This window comes from Anabrus simplex, chromosome 2, assembly GCF_040414725.1.
Source record: "Anabrus simplex isolate iqAnaSimp1 chromosome 2, ASM4041472v1, whole genome shotgun sequence".
NCBI classification, from domain to species: Eukaryota; Metazoa; Arthropoda; class Insecta; order Orthoptera; family Tettigoniidae; genus Anabrus; species Anabrus simplex.
In genome coordinates, this window is record NC_090266.1 from 681,078,971 (window position 1) to 681,096,746 (window position 17,776).

At 43.3% G+C, this 17,776-nt stretch overlaps 1 protein-coding gene across 1 annotated transcript in view; it reads left to right on the forward strand.

The window, feature by feature from the left end:
- Positions 1–4,764: 4,764 nt before the first annotated feature.
- Positions 4,765–17,776, forward strand: part of LOC136864365 (secreted frizzled-related protein 5) — a 586,474-nt gene continuing 573,462 nt past the window's right edge. Inside the window, exon 1 of the mRNA XM_068226252.1 lies at positions 4,765–5,384. Coding sequence (XP_068082353.1) covers positions 4,922–5,384 — 463 coding nt within the window. The 5' untranslated portion in view covers positions 4,765–4,921. The remainder of the gene's footprint in view (positions 5,385–17,776) is intronic.

Below are 17,776 nucleotides of genomic sequence, written 5' to 3' on the forward strand. Positions count from 1 at the left end.
TTGCTGAAGGTGAGATGGATATATCGAATCACAAATGAAGAGATACTGAATCGAATTGACGAGAGGAGATCGATTTGGCTAAATTTGACCAGAAGAAGAGAGAGAGTGATAGGGCACATCTGAAGACACCCAGGTATTGTTCAGTTGGTTTTTGAAGGAAGTGTAGGTTGTGTGAACGGTAGGGGTAGACCAAGGTATGAATATGACAAGCAGATTAGAGCAGATGTAGGATTCAGTAGTTACGTAGAAATGAAAAGGTTAGCACAGGATAGGGTGGCATGGAGAGCTGCATCAAACCACTCTATGGACTGATGACTCAAGCAAGCAAGTCCTCGTTTACTGAAGTGACTCAACCAAATTTCCGATGTTATTATTTTCCGTCTCCTAAATTGTATTTCTCAAGCACTGAGCAATATTTCTTCTTCTTCTTCTTCTTTATCTCCTTACCCTCCAGGGTCGGTTTTTCCCTCGGACGCAGCGAGGAATCCCACCTCTACCGCCTCAAGAGCAGTGCCCTGGAGCTTCAGACTCTGGGTCGGGGATACAACTCGGGAGGATGACCAGTACCTCGCCCAGGCGGCCTCACCTGCTATGCTGAACAGGGGCCTTGCGGGGAGATGGGAAGATTGGAAGGAATAGACAAGGAAGAGGGAAGGAAGCGGCCGTGGCCTTAAGTTAGGTACCATCCTGCCATTTGCCTGGAGAAGGAGGAAACCACGGAAAACCACTTCCAGGATGGCTGAGGTGGGAATCGAACCCACCTCTACTCAGTTGACCTCCCGAGGCTGAGTGAACCCCGTTCCAGCCCTCGTTTCACTTTTCAAATTTCGTGGCAGAGCCGGGAATCGAACCAGGGCCTCCAGGGGTAGCAACTAATCACACTAACCACTACACCACAGAGGCGGACCTGAACAATACTCAAGACAACTTATTGCTCGTACATTGAACATATGCAATGAGTTAATACTGAATACACGTTAAGGCACAGTCAATACTGTAACTCTGCTCTTCACATCGGAGCCAATGGCTAACGCGCTGACAGGAGAAAATAAATGTGAACATGACCGGTTGGGACCAAATAATGCTCAGGATTGTGTGGAATAGGGTGTGAAGACTCAAAAGCAGATCCAGCACCAGCGGGACAAATAAATAAATAAATAAATAAATAAATAAATAAATAAATAAATAAATAAATAAATAAATAAATAAATAAATAAATAAATGATTGTTTTTATGTCCCCATGACCATTTTTACGGTTTTCGAAGACGTCTAAGTAGGCAACTGGAATTTTGTCCCGAGGGAATTATTTTATGTGCCAGTAAACGTACCGCTACGAGGTGGACGCATTCGAACAGCTTCAAATACTACCAGACTGAGCTGAGCTCGAACCTTCTAAAACCGAGCTCGATAGCTGCAGTCGCTTAATTGCGGCCAGTATCCAGTATTCGGGAGATAGTGGGTTCGAACCCCACTGTCGGCAGCCCTGAAGATGGTTTTCCGTGGTTTCCCATTTCCACACCAGGCAAATGCTGGGGCTGTATCTTAATTAAGGCCACGGCCGCTTCCTTCCCAGTCCTAGCCCTTTCCTGTCCCATACTTACCATAAGACCTATCTGTGTGGGTGTGACGTAAAGCCAATAGCAAAAAAAGTAGAACCTTCTAAACTGGGCTCAGGAAGCCAGCGATCTACCGTCTGAGACACCCAGCCCGGTAAATAAATAAATAAATAACCGTAAGATTAATTTCGGATTTGATACCGAACCCCAACTCTCGGTGATGATGATGATGATGATTATTATTATTATTATTATTATTATTATTATTATTATTATTATTATACCACTTTTTTCACACTTGCGGACTCGCGGATACGAATTGTGTCACACATGTAGATTTGGCCCTTTTTACGACCGGATGCTCTTCCTGACTCCAACCCTATGTGGAGGGATATGATCACTATTTCGTATTCCTGTGGTGGTTTGCAGTGTAGTGTGTTGTCTGATTATCAAGAGGAGAGTGTTGGGACAAACACAAAATACCCAGTCCCCAAGTCAGAAGACTTATAAAAATCCACAGCCTGTTTCCAGTCATTCGACCGGGTCAGGAATGGAATGAATGAAGACCCCATCTAGCGGCGAGGATAGGAATTGTGCCGACTGCCGAAGCCTGTCGCACTCCTCTTTGGCAATGATTAATGAATGACAGATGAAATGAAATGATATTGGAGAGTATTGCTGGAATGAAATATGACAGGGAAAACCGGAGTACCCGGAGAAAACCCTGTCCCGCCTCCGCTTTTTCCAGCACAAATCTCACATGGAGTGACCGGGATTTGAACAACGGAACCCAGCTCTGAGAGGCCTGCGCGCTGCCACCTGAGCCACGGAGGATCTCAGAAGATTTATTCAAACGCAATTAAAAACCCCGATCCGTCCAGGAATCGAACCCGGGACCTTCTGAACCATATGCCTCAACGCTGATCATTCAGCCATGGGAGTAGATTTTTCAACTTGCTTTACGTCGCACCGACACAGATATGTCTTATGGCGACAATGGGATAGGAAAGGCCTAGGAGTGGGAAGGAATCGGCAGTGGTCTTAATTAAGGTACAGTCCCAGCATTTCCCTGGTGTGAAAATGGGGAAACCACGGAAAACCATCTTCAGGGCTTCCGGCAGTGGGGCTCGAATCCACTATCTCCCGGATGCAAGCTCACAGATGCGCGCCCCTAATCGAACGGCCAACACGCCCGATGAGATTATTATTATTATTATTATTATTATTATTATTATTATTATTATTTCATTTTGATGCTGGGGTTAACGTGGACATTAGCCCCAAGAACTGGCGTACGCAGAATTTCTCAAGTGTGTGTGTATGTGTTTGCGTGTGTGGTGAGGGGTGTTCATGTTAAAACTTGTCATTCAAATACAATTTACCGGTATTGTTATTACGTTCCCAACTTCTACTACTTCTATACTTACCTTTCAACTATTATTATTATTATTATTATTATTATTTTTTTTTTTTTTGCTAGGGGCTTTACGTCGCACCGACACAGATAGGTCTTATGGCGACGATGGGATGGGAAAGGCCTAGGAGTTGGAAGGAAGCGGCCGTGGCCTTAATTAAGGTACAGCCCCAGCATTTGCCTGGTGTGAAAATGGGAAACCACGGAAAACCATTTTCAGGGCTGCCGATAGTGGGATTCGAACCTACTATCTCCCGGATGCAAGCTCACAGCCGCGCGCCTCTACGCGCACGGCCAACTCGCCCGGTATTATTATTAGTAGTAGTAGTAGTAGTAGTAGTAGTAGTAGTAGTAGTAGTAGTAGTATTTTCAATCTAATGTACTACTTTGTATGTGAGAAACTAAAAAAGAGATACAGTTAATAATAGTTATTATAGAGTACAGATTGTTTGAAGTTTCATTTTAATAAAGAAAGAATTTGAAATGTTTAGGGAAGGGTTGGTTTAAACCCGGTAACGCCGTGTGATGTCTGTAGAAGTCTGAACGTATAATAAACTGGCTGCGTATCATATTGCCTTCTGTTCTCAAGGTTTCGAGATAGAACCTTGAAGCAGTCAGTAGCACATTTTAAGGATACCCGCATCCGTAGATTCATTGCCACGCATGAGAATACCTTTCTCGGGACAAAATTCCAGCACTTCGGAGCCTCTTAAGCCAGACAGTAGTTGATCGGACGACTTGAGAATAGAACCACAAAAACTCCACTTTGGAAATATTCCGGTGAGTTTACTTTGCCCTAGCGAAACTCGGTTGGCATAGCAGAGAAGGTATAACGATTACTACCTATAGATGTCCTGTTTCATTCAGCGTAAATTACTGTACACATGTAGTGATCAAGAATCGAGACCATATTAGTGACAAATAAATAAATAAATAAATAAATAAATAAATAAATAAATAAATAAATAAATAAATAAATAAATAAATAATGTACTTTTTTAAATGTGCTGTTAGGTCTTACTGCAACGATGGGATAGGAAAGGGCAAGTGGTAAGAAGGAAGCGACCGTTGCCTTAATTAAGGTACAGCTCCAGCATTTGCCTGGTGGGAAAATGGGAAACCACAGAAATCCATCTTCAAGGCTGCCGACAGTGGGGTTCGAACCCCTCCCCTGTCCTGCGTGCCCCTTACCTCACGGTCACTTGCTCGGTGAATAAATAAATAAATAAATAAATAAATACATAAATAAATTGAAGTACAATCGCAGTTTTCTCTTGAGTTTGCGTATTATATTCTGTTTCAGATTAGTCATTGAGAGTCTTCATGATCCGAGACCGAATCACTCAACTTCGATTTCCTAACTACACCTCGACATTCCTTTTTTATCCTGTTTTAATCACCAGATGAAGTGGAGGACTTCTCTCCAACATACGTAATGACAGCAGACTTCGTCCACCTGAAACTGCTCGGAGCGCTGAGGATAAACAAAAGATCTTTGAACCCTGGTCTCCCCTGATCTCCCCACTGCGAGTTGCGAGGAATTAAATAACCTGTGGGCCATTGTACACATTCACTAATGTGCTGCCAATGGGACTGCGGTGGTGAAATTCACGTGTAAATTAAATTGCTTTCTTTCTGGGTGGTGCATGGGTTGTTTGTTTTGTCCACGTGGACGCAGCTGGCTCACCATTGGTTGTCAGCAGGTCACGTGTGCTGGAGTTCCGTGGCGGGGGTGTAGGCCGGTGGGAGTGACAGGAGAAGATGCACTTGGTGACAAGACGTGCTGCGGGTGAGCACGAATAGCGAGTAGACCCGGTTCCAAACTCAAGGCAATCCACTCGTCCGACTCAGGCTGTAAACACACCCCACCCCACCCGCTACTCGTCTCGTGGCTGGCTAGCGGGCGCTCGGGCTCGCTTCACTTGCAAGTAGTTGTCGGTTAGGGGCCCGATGGCGATTCTCCTCCTCGTGGTAGTAGCGCTGGCGGTGACTAGGGTGCGGGCCTTCTCCGACTGGGGGCTCCTGGGTGGGCGCCCCACTCAGCCCAACTGTGTGGACATCCCGCGGAACATGAGTCTCTGTCACGGGATCGGCTACAATCAGATGCGCCTACCGAACTTGCTGGACCACGACACCATGGCCGAGGTCTCGCAGCAGGCCGCATCCTGGCTGCCTCTCTTCAATGTACGTTGCCATCCGGACACTCAGCTTTTCCTGTGCTCGCTCTTCAGTCCTGTGTGCCTTGACCGGCCCATCTACCCTTGCCGTAGTCTCTGCGAGAAGGTGAAACAAGGCTGCGAGGGACGCATGAAGACGTACGGCTACCCTTGGCCGGACATGTTCAAGTGTGAAAAGTTTCCTCTGGAGAACGACATGTGTATAACTCCTCAGTCCAACGTAGATTCCACCAAGGGTAAGTCCACATCTCACATTAACATGCATGGCCAGATCTTGTAGATCCAGTCAGAAGTAGATTTCATCTGACTCGTACTGTTATTGATTGGACTTGTCATTCCTCTATCAATAGGGCACATCAAACTGTCATGCCTCTTGAGAACTCTTATATTTTAATTACGTTTTGATTACTCCTTATTTTGCACGTTGGTATGTTGAGATTCCCTCCGATTTATCGGAAATATGCGTTGATGTAACACATTCCTTTAATCATGCTATGCGATAATGTCACGTATCTAGTCGAACAGATGATAACCCGGTCGAATGGAACGGTGACTTGAACTGTCAAAAGTACTGAAGATTGGAATGACGGATCGATTGATAGGTGGTTAGAATTTTTAATCTGGTAAATCCCAGCATTGTCTTATGAGTGAATTATTTATCTATCATCGTGTCTATCTAAGCTATCTATCACGATCTGTCATGGGTTATTATTATTATTATTATTATTATTATTATTATTATTATTATTATTATTATTATTAACAGCTGTGGTTTTCGTGCTAAGTTGTAATATCATCATACCAGAAGGTGGAAATATAAATACTGTTTAATCTATACAAATATAGGCCTGTACCACACACCCTACGTGGACGTGTTTCTAAACAATATCTCACATGGTCTTCCCTGAAACCATTGAGTTCCTATTGGACTTTAATGTTTTGTCTGTATGTCTCCTATTTCATCACTTAATCGAAGGGTTAACTTTGCTGAGAAACAGTCACGTATTCAGCAGTTTGTTTCGGAGAGGATTTTGGATATTTTGCCGGTGAGCTGATATTTTGTCCAAAAAAACGTGAGGATGATGATTTACGTTAAATACCGGTATGTACTTTAAAGAAAATATTATGTCATTGTAAATTTCTGGGCACACACTGAAATACAGCAGTGCGATGATTATTATTATTATTATTATTATTATTATTATTATTATTATTATTATTATTATTATTATTATTATTATTATTATTATTTCCACCTCCGTAGCGGAACGCTTAGCACTGTTAGCTACCATCGTCGGAGGCCCGGGTTCGATTCCCGGTATTGCCAGATTTTTAAGAATGGCAGGAGGGCTCGCATGTACTTAAAATGGTACATGCAGCACACCTCGGGTTTATTTACTTTATTATTATTATTATTATTATTATTATTATTATTATTATTATTATTGTAAGCCTCCGTGGCTCAGGCGGTAGCGCGCCGGCCTATGACCGCTGGGTTCCGTGGTTCAAATCACGGTCACTCCATGTGAGATTTGTGCTGGACAAAGCGGAGGCAGGACAGGTTTTTCTCCGGGTACTCCGGTTCTCCCTGTCATATTTCATTCCAGAAACACTCTCCAATATCATTTCATCTGTCAGTCATTAATCATTGCCCCAGAGGAGTGCGACAGGCCTCGGCAGCCGGCACAATTCCTATCCTCGCCGCTAGATGAGGCTTCATTCATTCCATCTGTGACCCGATCGAATGACTGGAAACAGGCTGTGGATTATTATTATTATTATTATTATTATTATTATTATTATTCCATTGTCGCTACCATCATCGACCATTTTTCTTGGGTTCATTTGCAAGCGGAAGTACTATCCAAGCCTAGTGAAATACGAGGGATCTTGCGAATGTCATAATTTATGGATCCTTCAGGACCCCAATCAGCACCTTCCTCATAATGCCGAATGTTTCTAAAACCTCAGTCTTCTGCAGCTCAGTGTCGATGTTTTAAGCTTTATTGGGTGAAGTGCGTCGTACAGCTGGTGGGCAACTTGTCCTAGTGCCTGATTCCATTCACCAGAGGTGGGTAGTGGTGGTATCTTTCTGTGGCCTTCTTTTCGATTTTCTCAGGAGCTTGGATTGTAGTGTCGATCACATATGTGATCTTTAACGCCTTATTATTATTATTATTATTATTATTATTATTATTATTATTATTATTATTATTATTATTTCCGGTTCAGTGGCTAAATGGTTAGCATGCTGGCCTTTGGTTCAAGGGGCCCGAGGTTCGATTTCCGACCGGGTCGGGGACTTTAACTTTAATTAGTTAATTCCTATGGCTCTGGGGCTGGGTATTTTTCCAGTCTTAAACGTTGGAATTCATCGCAGGTAGGGCCCCATCCCCACAGACACGCAGGTCGCCCATACGACCTCAAATCCAAAGACCTGCACTAGGCCTCTCCGGAGGCCACACATTATTATTATTATTATTATTATTATTATTATTATTATTATTATTATTATTATTATTATTTCCCCGATTTGAGAACACATTTGAACTTACTTAGATGATGTGTTTGCTTTCTTCTTTTCTCAAAACCTCATCTTCTCTCTGCTTTTTCTTTTCTTTCGCCATTTGCATTACGTCGCACCGTAAGGCACAGTCTGGTCTTATGGCGACGATGGGATAGAAAAGGGCGCAAGGAAGGAAGGAAGGAAGGAAGGAAGGAAGGAAGGAAGGAAGGAAGGAAGGAAGGAAGTAAGTGATCGCGGCCTTAATTAAGGTACAGTCCCAGCATTTCCATGGTGTGAAAATAGGAAACTACGGAAAACCATCGTCAGGGTTGCCGACAGTGGGGTTCGAACCTATCACCTCCCGAGTACTGTATAAGCTCGCAGCTACATGATCAAACCACGTGGCCAATAAGCCCGGTGCTGAAATTTGTCTTGCGTTCTTCCGTCCAGGATTAGTCGGTTCTAGTTTTGAGTTTATCTGCAAATCGGTGACTGCCGACAAATATTCTGAATGAAAATCTGTCCTGCGCAGTTTTGCCTCTTATGAAGATTTCCTGCAGGTCCTTTCTCTTTCACCGAGCTCGATAGCTGCAGTCGCTTAAGTGGGGCCAGTATCCAGTAATCGGGAGATAGTGGGTTCGAGCCCCACTGTCGGCAGCTCTGAAGATGGTTTTCCGTGGTTTCCCATTTTCACACCAGGCAAATACCGGGGCTGTATCTTAATTAAGGCCACAGCCGCTTCCTTCCAATTCCTAGGCCTTTCCTATCCCATCGTCGCAATAAGACCTACCTGTGTCGGTGCGACGTAAAGCAAACAGCAAAAAAGAAAAAAAAAAGAATAAATCTTTCAATGAGTCAATACTGTTCTTGACATTTCGTGAGAGGGAAAGGTTGAGGATTCATTGGGTCAGTCTGTCATTATTCATTCTGAGCATGTTACCGTACAATTTCAAGCGCCTTCTCCTGAAACTGTATGAGATCTGTGAGATTGCCCTTATAGGCCTACCTCATCCAGATTCCCTCAGTGCAGAATGGGCCGAAGATTTTTCTTAGGGTATTCTTTTTTGCTTTTCTATGTTACTAATTAGTGACCTGTCCTCAATGATCAAGGTTTCCGATGCCTATCATACATCAGGTTTGAGATTTCTTATACGTAGTGTAGTTACTCACGATCTTTTTTTTTTTTTTTTTTTTACAATTTGCTTTACGTCGCACCGACACAGATAGGTCTTATGGCGACGATGGGATAGGAAAGGGCTAGGAGTGGGACGGAAGCGGCCGTGGCCTTAATTAAGGTACAGCCCCAGCATTAGCCTGGTGTGAAAATAAGAAACCACGGAAAACCATCTTCAGGACTGCCGACAGTGGGGCTCGAACCCACTATCTCCCGGATGCAAGCTCACAGCTGCGCACCCGTAACCGCACGGCCAACTCGCCCGGCACTTAGGATATTTGTCAAATTATTATTATTATTATTATTATTATTATTATTATTATTATTATTATTATTATTATTATTATTATTTCCGCCTCTGTGGTATAGTGGTTAGCATGATTAGCTGCCACCCCCGGAGGCCCGGGTTCGATTCCCGGATCTGCCACGACATTTGAAAAGTGGTACAAGTGGTGGAACTGGGTCCACTCAGCCTCGGGAGGTCAACTGAGTAGAGGTGGGCTCGATTCCCTCCTCAGCCATCCTCGAAGTGGTTTTCCGTGGTTTCCCACTTCTCCTCCAGGCAAATGCTGGGATGGTACCTAACGTAAGGCCACGGCCACTTCCTTCCTTCTTCCTTGTTCATCCCTTCCAATCTTTCCATCCTCCCAAAAGCATTGCAGGTGAGGCCACCTGGGCGAGGTACTGGCCCTCCTTCCAAGTTGTATCCTCCGACCCAAAGTCTACCGCTCCAGGACACTGCCCTTGAGACGGTAGAGGTGGGATCCCTCGCTGAGTCCGAGGGAAAACCAAGCCTGGAGGGTAAACAGATTTTAAAGAAAGGAAGAAAGATTATTATTATTATTATTATTATTATTATTATTATTATTATTATTATTATTATTATTATTATTATTATTATTATTATTATTATTATTATTATTATTATTATTACATATTATTTCAGGGATGGGAGGATTAATGGACGAATATCTGCATAAAGTTAAATGTTATGGAGTGTACCAGGTATATGAAGGTAGTTTTAATTCAGTGCGGATCCAACTATATCTCACGATAATGAAACATCATTGAATACATTTGTAAATTAGGCTATAATAATAATAATAATAATAATAATAATAATAATAATAATAATAATAATACGAAGAAGAAGAAGAAGAAGAAGTGGGTTCAAACCCCACTGTCAGAAGCCCTGAATATGGTTTGCAGTGGTTTCCCATTTTCACGCCAGGCAAATGCTGGGGATGTACCGTAATTAAAGCCACGATCACTTCCTTCCCACTCCTAGGATTTTCCTGTCCCATCGTCGCCATAAGACCTATCTGACCGGGTGAGTTGGTCGTGCGGTTAGGTGCGCGCAGCTGTGAGCTTGTATCCGAGAGGTAGTGGGTTCGAATTCCACTGTCGGCAGCCCTGAAGATGGGTTTCCGTGGTTTCCCATTTTCACACCAGGCAAATGCTGGGGCTGTACCTTAATTAAGGCCATGGCCGCTTCCTTCCCATTCCTAGGCTTTACCTATCCCATCGTCGCCATATGACCTATCTGTGTCGGTGCGACGTAAAGCAATATAGCAAAGCGTAGACCTATCTGTGTCGGTGTTACGTCAAGCAATATAGCAATATAGCAAAGCGTAGACATATCTGTGTCGGTGTGATGTGAAGCGAATTGTAAAAAAAGACGAAGAAGAAGAAGAAGGTCGTGAGGTTATTTCAGACCCTCTGACGAGGGTGGGCAGCTTCTGCCGTGTTTAACAAACTGCGTTTTAATGTGTTGGGGGGTAGTATTCTGGGAAGTGTGTGAGGTACAGGAGTGTTAGGGACAGTGCATGCAACGAGTCCGCGAGCCAGGGGAATAACCGTTGAACAGTGAAATCTCTTGACATGACCGGGAATTGAAGACGGAGCACCGAGGACCGCTGATCACTTAGCCGTGGACCTCGACGTCCTTTCGATAACTCTGTAGCCTATTTTACTCAGGTGAATGCAATCAAAATCACATACATCAGTGCAGGAAGAAAAGCTTCACAAAAGTTGCCAGGTGATAAAGGCTGTAGTATGTATTCTTTCTTGCTACTTGTTTTACGTCACACTGACACTGACAGGTTTTATAGTGACGATGGGATAGGAAAGTCTTAGGACCGAGATGGAAGCGACCGTGGCATTAAGTAAGGTGCATCCTCTGCATATGCATGCAGTGAAAATGAAAAACCACCAAAATCATCCTGGTAGTTCCCGATAGTGGGGCTCGAGCCAACCAACTCCCGAATGCAGACTCACAGCTACGTGACCCAAACCGCATAGCAAACTCTCTCGGTAGGTTGCATTCAGATAATGGGCCGGTCCTGCCAACACTCCATTGTTACAGTTAAGTTTATATATTTTTTTAAAACTACACTGACACACATGAACATACACACATGTAGGGGTAGTATTGTTATGGTAATCTGTAATGTACGAATTGTTCAGAATAGGATGGCAAATATTAAATGTAGATTCAGTAGCTAGCGATATATTATAACCAAGGATTACTTTTTAGGAGGTCCGTAAATCAGTTACCACCAATAAAAATTATGTTTCGTGATTTTATGAATGGACAAGATGCAGCCATGGCCTTGTACCCTCACTCTTTGCATGGAGCTTAATTAGGAAGCCACTATGTCAAGAATGGCCAATCCCTCTCCGGGATCCGTGAGCGCTCGCCACAGATTTAACGCATTTCGGCCGGTTGACTGGAGAAATAATATTGAATAACCTCAGAATAATGTCCCGTAGTCCATGTTTTACGAATCTGGTTTAGTGGCAGGAAAACGTTGCACATCATATTCCTGTTACCACTATGGTGGCAGAATACAGAAATACTAAGTATGAAGGTTATTATGGAGCTTTGAATTTAACAGTCCCTAAATAACGTTGCATTATGATCGTGAATATGGCGACCATAAACAGAATTTCTGTGCCGTTGCAGTTCAGTGAATCATGTATGTAAAGGAATACTCCGGATATTAAATATACAGGAGTGGAAGGATGTGAAAAACAAGGTTGTGAAGAACAGCGGGGAGGAATATTAAACACGAAAGGACATAATGGTGTCCGGGAAGAAACTTTCGAAAGAAGTATTACTCGTTCACTTTTTTTGTGACAGATGGACACCCTAGTGCTGAATCGGTCGACCTCGGTTATCTTCGAGATTCGTATTGGCAACCTTTGAAACATAAACTATGAACCGCTTATGCATCGCTGTGGGACATCTGGCGTACAATTTACGTACTAGTATCGTTGTTGTTTACACAACAAAGCCAAACTGTAGAATTCATGCTAGGAACAAGATTCTCATCGAGAAATGTTATATAATACTATATAATGTGTGTTTGTGTGTGACACAGTTGTTGACATAAGATAATAAAGGTTTAGAAAATTCATATCGATCGACCATATTATCGATTCAAGTCAGATTGCATTTCCATTCAGTTGGCAGTACTGCCGAAACCGGGAGAGCTCCCTCCTTACTCCTCATCCTGTACAAACATCTATCACTAAAATGTGTGCGATTAATAAGTGCATAAATGTTGCATATCCATGTAAAATAGTACTTTATATGCGGTGTGTAAATGATATTGTAGGGTAATTTAGGTAAAAGTAAAGTGTTTGTAATGTTATATTAGTTAATGTAGATTATTAATATTGTGTTCACGTGATTTACTGTCTCAGTATTGATATTATAACACATTCGAAGCATCGGAGATAGATAAGGAACAATCGTGTAATTTTGAAACGCATTTTAGGCATAGGCCTATTCTAATTTATAAAATGTCCGGCTTCACGGCAAAATGGTTAGCATGCTATCCTGTGGTCGATGGGAACACGGGTTCAATTCCCGGTCCGGTCGGGGATTTTATCTTTTATTAGTTAATTCCTATGCCTCGGGGGCTGGGTATTTGTGTTGTCTTCAGCATTAGAATTCATTTTAGAAAGGGGCCCCATCCTCACAGATGCGCAGGTCGCCCATACGGAGTCAACTCGAAAAGACCTGCGCTAGGCCTCTCCGCAAGCCACACGCCATTAAATTATTTTTTTTTATAAAATGACATATGACTTGCTGTATTACTAAAACAGTAGGTCTAGTAATTAAACAACCTGGAATTCTTTTTTATATGCATTTGTGTGTAAAATCTAAATTGTATTGTGTATACTGTCACCTGTAAAGTAGACGAAAAGGATTATGCAACATTACTCTCAGGACGTACTCAACTGTAGCATAAAGGGCTAACGTGCCGAACCTAGATTGTTCCTTTCAGACGTTATGGGTACAATCTCTCTTGGACCATGTAATGCCAGGCAATGTATGTGGGATTTTTAATTGAAAGGTCACGTCACTGTGGTTCATATTCCACGTAAAACTGAAAGTCCCGTGACTGTGATCATGATATTAATTGTAACTTGGACCTAAAAGCGAAGAATCCGTAGCTAAGATCACAATATCATCAGTCATGTAAAACTGGAGGTCCCATGGCTATCATCACAGCATCAACAGTTGCGTAAAATTACCATCTTGCAGTTTTTTCTTTTAAATATGTATTCATTTCAATGAAATGTTGTAAGAACTTAACATTATTATTCTTCTTCCTTCTTAATCTGTTTACCCTCCAGGGTTGGTTTTTCCCTCGGACTCAGAGAGGGATCCCACCTCTACCACCTCAAGGGCAGTGTCCTGGAGCGTGGGACTTCGGGCCGGGGATACAACTGTGAATGAGGACCAGTACCCCGTCTGCTATGCTGAACATGGCCATGTGGTGGGATTGGAAGGGATAGACAAGGAAATGGGAACGAAGCGGCTGTGGCCTTAATTTATGTACGATGCCGGCATTTGCCTGGAGGGGAAGTAGGAAAGCACGGGAAACCATTTCGAGGATGGCTGTGGAGGGAATCGAACACTCCGCTTCTCATTTGACCTCCCGAGACTGAGTCGATCCCGTTCCAGCCCTCGTACCACATTTCAAATTTCGTGGCAGATTCGGGAATCGAACCCGGGCCTCCGGGGGTGGCCGCTACACCACAGAGGCGGACGCTAAAATTTAATTTTTGTTATAAACATAGGTTATGGAGTTTATAATTTTCAAAAATATTCGCAAAGAAAGTTAATTAAGCATTTACAAAATCTGTGTTAATGCCTGAATATATTCGTAGCTGTAAAAAATAAATGCAAATTCTGAGAAATACCTTCAACACTGAATTTTTTCCGAACAATTACCATTAGAAATGTTCAGTGACTGTTAATAACAATAGAAAATACGTTGTAGAATAAAAAATAGAATAAAATACAAGACACGTTACAATGGTAAAAATTTCAGAAAATACATATTACAATGAAAAATCAATTTAAAAACCTATTTTCTGTCATATGCCGGCCCCGTAATGTAGGGGTAGCGTTTCTGCCTCTTACCCGGAGGCCCCGGGTTCGATTCCCGGGCAGGTCAGGGATATTTACCTGGACCTGAGGGCTGGTTCGAGGTCCACCCAGCCTACGTGATTAGAATTGAGGAGCTATCTGACGATGAGATAGCGGCCCCGGTCTAGAAAGCCAAGAATAACGGCCGAGGGGATTCGTCGTGCTGACCACACGATACCTCGTAATCTGCAGGCCTTCGGGCTGAGCAGCGGTCGCTTGCTAGGCCAAGGCCCTTCAAGGGCTGTAGTGACATGGGCTTTGGTTTGGTTTTATTTTCTGTCATAACTGTGTATAAAACATTTCCAAATGTTTGTCGCGGTATGACAAGCTTTGAAGCAAGGGAAAATGCTCTGAGCTACGTCACAGTCTTCATGCATAAGCTGTATTTTGATACCCTTTTCGTACCCCCCCCCCCCCCCTCGTCCCCTTTTGCACTGTAACTGGAATTCGTCTGGGAATTGGAAAAGTAAAAGTGAAGTTAAATGCCATTCTGTGGCTATTTAAGAAACCAGGTACACTCGCGGTTTTAAATTATTTTACCTCATAGGCTACTGTTAGGCTTTCTGGAGAGGCTCTTTCAGTACCAGGTTAATTCCCGGGGCGAAAACGGCCGGGCATAGAGCTAAGCACTCTATCCCGTTTCGTGTCTAGGTTATGTAACCTATACTTCACCTTCAATTCCTCCAAGGGCCTTTATGGCCTGTACAGAAATAGCTTGGGCCGATGACATAAAGGCCCCTTTAAACATCAGTCATCAGTCATCATCATCATCATCATCATCATCATCATCATCAGAGATGGCTTTGGGTTTTACATAATATATAACTTGCCGTCTTGACGAGTATGTTGTCAAGATGATTGATATGAGGAAACTAGTCTCCTTATCCGGTAAAATATCACCTTGATTTAACCTCTTAACTTGAATTTCGGGTTTTAAAATTTTACGAAAAATGCGAACCCCGAAAATATACGGGAAAATTTGTTTCTAACTTTTCTCCTTTCTGACGCAGAATCGAACCCACGTCCTTCCAGGTGAACCTGAAACCCCTTTACTGTCTTGGCTAAGGGGTCCTTGTACATCATAATCTGTTCATAAGTTACTGCATGGGGCATATTCAGTTGAACAGACCGCAGAAGAAACAAGAGTTAGTATAAAGATCAATACAGGAACTGACTACTTATCGAACTAGTAGACGTATGGGAAAATTAAATGTGATATTTAACCGCATGAGGAGACTGGCTACCATGTATTAGTCACCTTGACAATGTAATCGACAAGTCGGCAAGTTGTACACCTTGTAACGAACCCAAACCATCTCCGTACAGGCCTTGGTGGCCTTTCGGACTGCTTAAACAAAACTGTTATAAAAATAAGCTATGGAGGTCCAACTCCTCGGCAGAATGGTCAGGATTAAGGCCTTCGGTTCAGAGGGTCCCGGGTTCCATTCCCAGAGGGGTCGGAGATTTTAAACGCCCGGAGACCGGGTGTTTCTATTTGTCCCAACACTCTCCTCTTCATATTTAGACAACGCACCACGCTACCAACCACCACAGAAACACGCAATAGTGATTACATCCCTCTACATAGGGTTGGCGTCAGGAACGGCATCCATCCGTAAAACAGGGTTAAATCCACGTGTCACACCCGGGAGCCTACAGGTGTGGGAAAAGCGTCAGAAGAAGAAAAGAAGAACATAGGCTATGGAGAATCATAATTTTCAAAAATATTCTCTAAGAACGTTAATTAGACCGTTTTAAATAAATATTTTGTAAGCCCGAATAAATTCGTTGCTGCTAAAAGTAAATGCAAATACTGTTAAATGCTTTCAGCACGGCTTCCAGTTGATTGACTTTTTCATTGTAATGTGTCCCGTGTTTCCATTGCAATTTTTGCATTGTCCTTTGTTTATTGCACACTTCATTCACTCTCACATATAATAATAATAATAATAATAATAATAATAATAATAATAATAATAATAATAATAATAATAATAATAATGTACAACCTGTGTCTGAAAAGTTCGCTGAATGGTCGCCTTGGTTGTACACCGTGCTAGTTCGGACGATGCGCTCGCTCATGCGCATTGCGAGACATGACACCAAGTGCCCCCCCATCGGTCAACTCAACACAGTTAAACGGAATTGAACTCTGCAACACATCGCACGGAGTCAGTGTGAGGACTCGTATCATTGCACAATGGAGTGCAAAACTGAGCAACGCGTTAACATGAAGTTTTGCTTCCACCTAGGAAAACGGCAACGGAAACACACGCAATGTTAATGCAAGTTTACCACGCTCAAGCAGTGAGTAAAAAGTGCGGTTTTGACTGGTTTAAACGCTTTCGAGATGGAAAGGCGAGATGGAGGACGAGGCGCATTCGGGTCGACCAACCACAAGCACATCTCCAGACAACATCGAACTTGTGCGACAGATGCTTGCGAATGATCGGCGACTGTCCTTACGAATGATAGCAGATGAAGTGGGTGTAGGCAAGGCCAGTGTAAAGACCATTGTTCAAGAACATTTGAAAAGGCGGAAGATTTGTGCCCGGTTGGTACCGCACAACCTGACAGACGAGCAGAAGCAAACTCGGATAGAAACGTCGGGAGATTTCATTGACGTTTGTGACGAAAATCCGGAAATGTTGAAAACCATCATTACATGAGTCGAGTCGTGGTGCTACCAGTATGATCCGGAGACGAAGAGACAGTCAATGCCGAGGTGTTCAGCGTCCTCTCCGCCTCCGAAGATGAGTCGGCGCACAAAGTCCAAGATTAAGACAATGCTGATCGCCTTTTTCGACAGCAATGGTGTCATTCATCATGAATCTCTACCCCAGGATACACCTGTCAACGCGGAATTCTACGAGGGAAATTTGAAACGGCTACTGCAGCGCATCAGATGGGTTCGGCCTGAGTTGTACCGGAGTGGACAGTGGAAGCTCCTCCACGACAATGCCCGTCCGCGCACCGCGATCCGCGTGACCCAGTTTCTCGCTGAACGCCAGGTGACTGTTCTTCCACAGCCTCCGTATTCTCCTGATTTGGCGCCGGCAGATTTTTTTTGTTTCCCCGTCTTAAATTAGCCCTGAAAGGCCACCGGTTCGACAGTGTAGCGGGTATCTAACAACGCGTGACAATGGTTCTCCGGTACATTCCAAAAGAAGCGTTTGCTGCCAGCTTCCAGCAGCTTTACAGTCGATGTCAAAAGTGTGTTGTAGCTAACGGAGATTACTTTGAAGGCCAGTAAAGGAGTTTTGTGTGTAACTTACGTTGTCTTTATTTCATGAGACCATTCACCGAACTTTTCAGACACAGGTTGTATGTATGTACGTTGAGTAATCAGCCCGAAGGCTAGTCTGATCCCCAACAGCTACACCATCAGCTGTCATAGATGGCCTAGGCATCAATGAAGAGGCATGCTGGGGAAATGCTTTTTTTTCTCTTTTTTTTTTGCTAGTTGTTTTACGTCGCACCGACACAGATAGGTCTTACGGCG